General features: G+C 35.2%; 1 protein-coding gene across 1 annotated transcript; it reads right to left on the bottom strand.

The window, feature by feature from the left end:
• Positions 1-309: 309 nt before the first annotated feature.
• LOC126697939 (ABC transporter G family member 26) lies at positions 310-3,944 on the bottom strand. Its single transcript, XM_050395072.1, has 9 exons — positions 3,738-3,944; positions 3,160-3,449; positions 2,896-3,051; positions 2,586-2,769; positions 2,226-2,504; positions 1,864-2,145; positions 1,450-1,734; positions 1,273-1,380; positions 310-636 (listed from the first exon to the last, which is right to left on the bottom strand). Exons 1-9 carry the CDS (start codon positions 3,942-3,944, stop codon positions 367-369), a joined length of 2,061 nt encoding a protein of 686 aa, XP_050251029.1. The 3' UTR covers positions 310-366.
• Positions 3,945-5,517: the final 1,573 nt, after the last annotated feature.

Raw genomic sequence — 5,517 nt, forward strand, 5'->3', positions numbered from 1 at the left:
AATAGTAGCCAACCCAATATTTTGGACTGTCTGAATCAGAAACTTCCTCTGTTCCTTCCTATGTCATTTTCCTTTTTTCTTCTTTTGTTGTTAATTTAAGAGTTGTAAATTTAAAAGGACAATAATGCTGAAGTAAGAGTGAGCTAGAAAAACCACGCCCAGTTGGAGTAGAAAAAAATAATTTAATGAAACCAATATTAAATTTGTTTCACAGGCATGCATGTTCAGCTTCAAAGCATAAACTCAACCAAGAGATTGAAATGTCAATATCATATTACAAACATATAATCAATTTGAAGATATCTCTGAAGTCATAGCAATATATTTTTTTTCTTTACTGATTGAAACATGAAATGAAACATGCATTCAAAGATTGCATACGTTAATTCTTCTGCGAAGGCAAAAATAAGCACAAAATCGGTAACCAATAGCCATGGCTAGCAGAATCCATACTTCTTTCAAGCCACCATTAAGGTTCACTGTGTCGAATGAAGGCGAACTCTGAAGCGTCCTGCACCCTCCTTGGCTTTGGCACTCATATAATTGGTCTCCAGAATATTGCACTTTCAGAAGAAGTCTGAAGCCATAGTACATGAATGACAAATACTTCAACCAGCGCATAAATTTCGGTATATGCTGCAATTAAAACAACATCCTGTGAGTTTTTATGTATATTTGTGTCTCCAATCATCACTGATACACAAAATAGTGAAACGTAGGCTTTAAAAGCCTCTAAGAAAACAAGCCAAACTAGTATTGGTAAAGCTGCAATCAGTTGATATGGTCATTCTGTTCCCAATAGTAGCTCTTGATTGAACACTTGTCTTGGCCATTGTTATCAACAAACTTAGGCAACAAGCCAAGAAGGTTTTGGTGGCTTCTAATTATTAGCAACTATCATTTTAACATGAAATGCAGATCTTCATAAAGCTTGAAAATAAGACTTTATTTATCGGACCATTAATGTTGCAGAAAAGGATCCTCTTCATTTCAAATGGATCCATTTCATAATTTAGATTAAACATTACAAATCTAAAGGTGTAAGTATATCTATTACTACGTCATTTTAAATTTTAAATGATGTTACACCATGTAAAATTTTACATACAAGAAACAGAATCTTAAATAAATGTGAGACGAATATTCTCCATTTCACTTCTTAATTTGCAAAGTCAGTTTAGAAGAAAGGCAAGTAATGCACCTTAACTAGCATAATTGCTCTCTTTTTTTTATTCCCCAAAAAACAAAAAGTGGGTTAACAGATGTGTATACCTGGACATAGTAACCTCCTGTGAGAAGAAACAACATAAGTATCAAAGAAGCAACCATGCCAGCCCTTTTAATACTCATAACTGCAGCTCCAAATAGTTCTCCTGCCCCCTAGAAGCATAAAAGATTAATTTGACCGTCAATGCAAGATAATCCAGTTTTGGAATTGATCTAACTTACCTGGCTTGTTATAGCTACCAACAGTACAGCAAATAATGTCAGGAAGAAGCAAGGGACAGTCCTGCTGAAGCCAGCCATGAAGTACACAATGAGCATGAAGAAGGTAGGATAGATAACATGCGCCACCATGTCACACAGAGTGCTGCACACATAGTATACACTCAATCTATACATGTCTGCTTTCCTTTCTTTTACCAAATAGATCTTTTCAAATGGAAACACATATACTGCTCCAAAAATTGATGATGATGTCCAAAAAATACAAATGTAGAACATTAAACCAACCTGCAATATAGTAATGAAAAGTCAGTCTGAATGTTAGGATTAAAAGAGAGTAGCAGAAAAGGAACAAGAAAGTACGATTGAAAAGCAGCTAAATCTTGTAACTGTGTAAAATGACAGTGTAGTACTTACTTGATCTCTGAGTTGAGCCTCTGTGTCAGTGTTGGATTTCCACCATAGAAGGCCTAATATGACTGCAACTCCAGTTGCTTGAACAAGTCTTAGCTTATCAAAATAATCGCTGCACCTTTCTCTGAATGTTCTCTTTGATAGTATCATGAATTGTTCCCACCAAGTCATTGTCCAATTCTTCTTTACTTGAATGGCTAATTGAAGATGTTCCGGTGTCTTTGTTCGGTGATTTTCTTCCTTTTCCTTTGGCTCCAGTTGATTTTTGTATTTGACTTGTAGAAACTAATACAATACACAAATAGACGTTGAGAGGGCAAAAAAAAGAGAGAATTTAGAAGACATGTAAAATTTCAAATTCTTACTTTGATTACAGCCTTCTCATAGTCAGGAGATTCTTGAAGTGTCAACAAATCTGCTGGGACACTTATGCCATTCACTTGACCAGTTGCTAAATCAAGCAAAAACTCTGCAGGATTCATTGGTATCTCTGGGATGAATCCTAATGATGCGAAATAATCCATTGACTCTCTAGCCTTTCCATAATACACAGGGTAGCCTTCTGATATTAGCAGGAGTTTGTCAAACATGTGAAACATTCTGCTTGATGGCTGGTGGATAGTTGTGATTATTGTCCTTCCTGCCTGTAGACCCTCAAATTTAATGTTTAGAACAATTTCCAAGAGTTGAGTATGACAAATAGAAATTGCATTTAGCTATAGTACCTTCGCAAGTACTTGAAGAAGTACAAGGAGTCTATTTGCCGAGGTGGAATCAAGGCCTGAAGTTGGTTCGTCAAGCAATAATAAGGAAGGATCGACAAGAATTTCATAACCTATGCTGGTCCTTTTTCTTTCTCCTCCTGATATTCCTTTTATAAATCCTCCACCTATTCTTGTGTGACGACATCTATGATTACACAAAATAACATTCAGAGAAACTGTCATAAAGATATGTTCAAAAAGAACTTTCTTCTTGAATCTTTGAATATATCTATAAAGACTTCCACCAGCCACACTGCCATCCAATACATACCTTTCAAGGCCTAGCTCCTTCACAATAATCTCTACTCGTGCATATTTTTGTTGTCGGCTCATGTTGCTTGGAAGCCTTAAACATGCAGAAAAAATCAAAGTTTCTTCGACTGTTAATTGTGGGAAGAGCACATCATCTTGCGTCACAAATCCAATCCTGCAAGGCAAAAATAAATTTTATGAAAAGTTCAATATTTAACCATCACCTACACCTTCGACAGTATAGTCAGAAGCAACTGATTAAGTTTCTGTGAAGTTGTCTAACCTCCTCTTGACAGCTGCATTATATGGGATGTCATTATAAGTAATTTTTCCTTTAACATTGTCAGGTAATCTTCCTCCTATCACTCTTAACAAGGTTGTTTTCCCACTACCAGAAGGACCCATCAGAGCCAGAATTTCTCCAGGGCCAATACTTCCCGTTATCCCCTTCAATATATGCTTGTGATTGTCTTTCTCCATGTTCAGCTGTGTGGCTACCTTGGACACTACTGCCTTCACTGGATTGTTGGAGGAAGCTTGGCTATTTCTCACTTTATACTCCACATCTTCAAACTGCATTACCAAAGGGAGATCAAAATATGTAACAATTATTACTGCAACTACATGATTGTGTACATATGAACATTTGGAAATTTGTGATATATTTTGACAATGTTAAACTTTGTTTTCAATATTAACGGGCACTTCCGCTTTTGGATGTAACTTTTTGTTGAAAGCTTATTTGTTGAAAGTTGGTTAAAGTATAATAGTTTTTGCAAATGAAATTTTGAATGATTTAGTTGAATCATGATAAGAGTTTAGCTTAGATCAAGGACTTGGGACAGTTAGACAGACTACTACCTTGAGATATATTGGAAGAGGGTGATCTTTGTTGGTATTAGAACTCTCATCTTCTATATCAATCTCTGAATACCTATTTCTAAGGTATGCTTGAGCCATGAATTCAATGTTGTGACCAAAACCAGCACTCCCGGCAATCTGCATAGTCCCCATTGTTGGGAGTGACAATGACATGTCCTCAACTTCATCCTCCCTCCTAATTTCCATGTTATTGGCCAGCAACCACAGTTAGCTTGCTAGAAGCTCAAACTATGTAATGGGGTTGAATCAAATTTGTAATGTAATGAATCAACTGTAAGAAATCAAAAGCTTGCCTAATATTGAGGAGGCAGGGTATAGGTTGGTGGGCCACATGCTTTCCATGCATAGTTTTAGGATTATGAAAGGCTTTGTTTTAGTTCCCACATGCTCTTGCAACCATTATGACTTGCCTAGAGAACATGCCAAGAACATGACTATTGACTATGAATAAGCTATCTTGTTGTGCTTAAATCTGGTCTATCATACGTACAAACATTTCTAGTCTTTTTTAAGAGGAGAATCATGTCGGAATCCCCCTTTTCTTATTGTAACAATTACAAAAAAGAAATCTTTTCATTCCTAACCCAAGGGAAATTTTCTAACTTTAATTGTATTGTAACTTAAATCGTTTAAGTATGAGGATTGGGGTTTTAGGTTTTGGGTTATTAGGTATAGAATTTAATAAGGTTCTGGTTTTTGGGATTTAAAGTGGTTTTAGGATGTTAGGGGCTCTTTAGGGTCATTATTTTTTTTTATTTTTTGGGAGGGGCATACGAAGATCAAAGCATGATGATAGACACATTGGAATTATTTTTTTTAAATGTCATCTATAAATAGCTTTTTTTTTTTTTTTTTTTTTTTGACTTTCTAAAACTAATTCCATAGGTGTACTTCTAGTTTTCAATAAATAGTAATATCATGAAAACTTCTTTAATTCAAGAATAAAATTTAGGCATAATTCTTTAGGTGTTATATTTTAGATTTTTTTTTTTTTTTTTTTATCAAATTCAATCATGGATTTGCATTGACCAATATAGCACATAGTTGAATTATGCGCTTTGGTCCATGCAACCACATGGTTGAATTTAATTGAAAAATTTAAGCTCTAAGCTATAGGTAAGGTATAACACCTAAAAGTGAGTGTATTTAACATGTAGCAATCCTTTCTTAACGTATAAAGAAAGGATGTTCATGTCCACAAGATCATTTTATTAATGTTCTAGACTCTGAGTAATGTTTGAGATATAAAATTATTCACAACTTTTTCACAAGTTGCTAAGGTGGTAAGTTGTGGTTAGAGTAACAACATTTTCACATAAATTCACCAACTAATACACTTTTATAAATACACTAATCACAACAAGCCATGTCTATGGTTATGATTTTTTTAAAATAATTTTTTTAAGAAAATATCTTAACCCCAAAAATCAAAACCTCTTTGGAGTGATGTCAAACAAGTAAAAATATTTAGTGCACTTGGTCTGTTATACCCATATATCAAATATAACACACATGTCTTGTGCATATAACCAATATGAGATAGCATCTTGTGTAACAGTCCTTTCTAGGGGTGTGCAACTAACCCGCCAAAACCGACTCGACCCAACCCAACCTAGCGGGTTGGGTCTGTTTTTAGGGTTTGATGGGTTGGGTTGAGTTACAAAATTTCTTTTGATAGTGGTTCGGGTTGGGTTCGGATCATAAAATTTCAAACCCGCCAAACCCGACCCGACCCGACCCGACCCACCCATATATTTAA

This window comes from Quercus robur, chromosome 8 (assembly GCF_932294415.1).
Source record: "Quercus robur chromosome 8, dhQueRobu3.1, whole genome shotgun sequence".
Taxonomy (NCBI): Eukaryota; Viridiplantae; Streptophyta; class Magnoliopsida; order Fagales; family Fagaceae; genus Quercus; species Quercus robur.

What these genes read in the sequence shown, in the direction of transcription:
- LOC126697939 (XM_050395072.1), bottom strand. Translation starts at nt 3,944, where the DNA reads ATGGAAATTAGGAGGGAGGATGAAGTTGAGGACATGTCATTGTCACTC. An exon ending in AATGCAGCTGTCAAGAGGAG is followed by an intron (nt 3,052 to 3,159) that starts GTTAGACAACTT and finishes TTTGCCTTGCAG; the next exon opens with GATTGGATTTGTGACGCAAG. An exon ending in AGGCTCAACTCAGAGATCAA is followed by an intron (nt 1,735 to 1,863) that starts GTAAGTACTACA and finishes ACTATATTGCAG; the next exon opens with GTTGGTTTAATGTTCTACAT.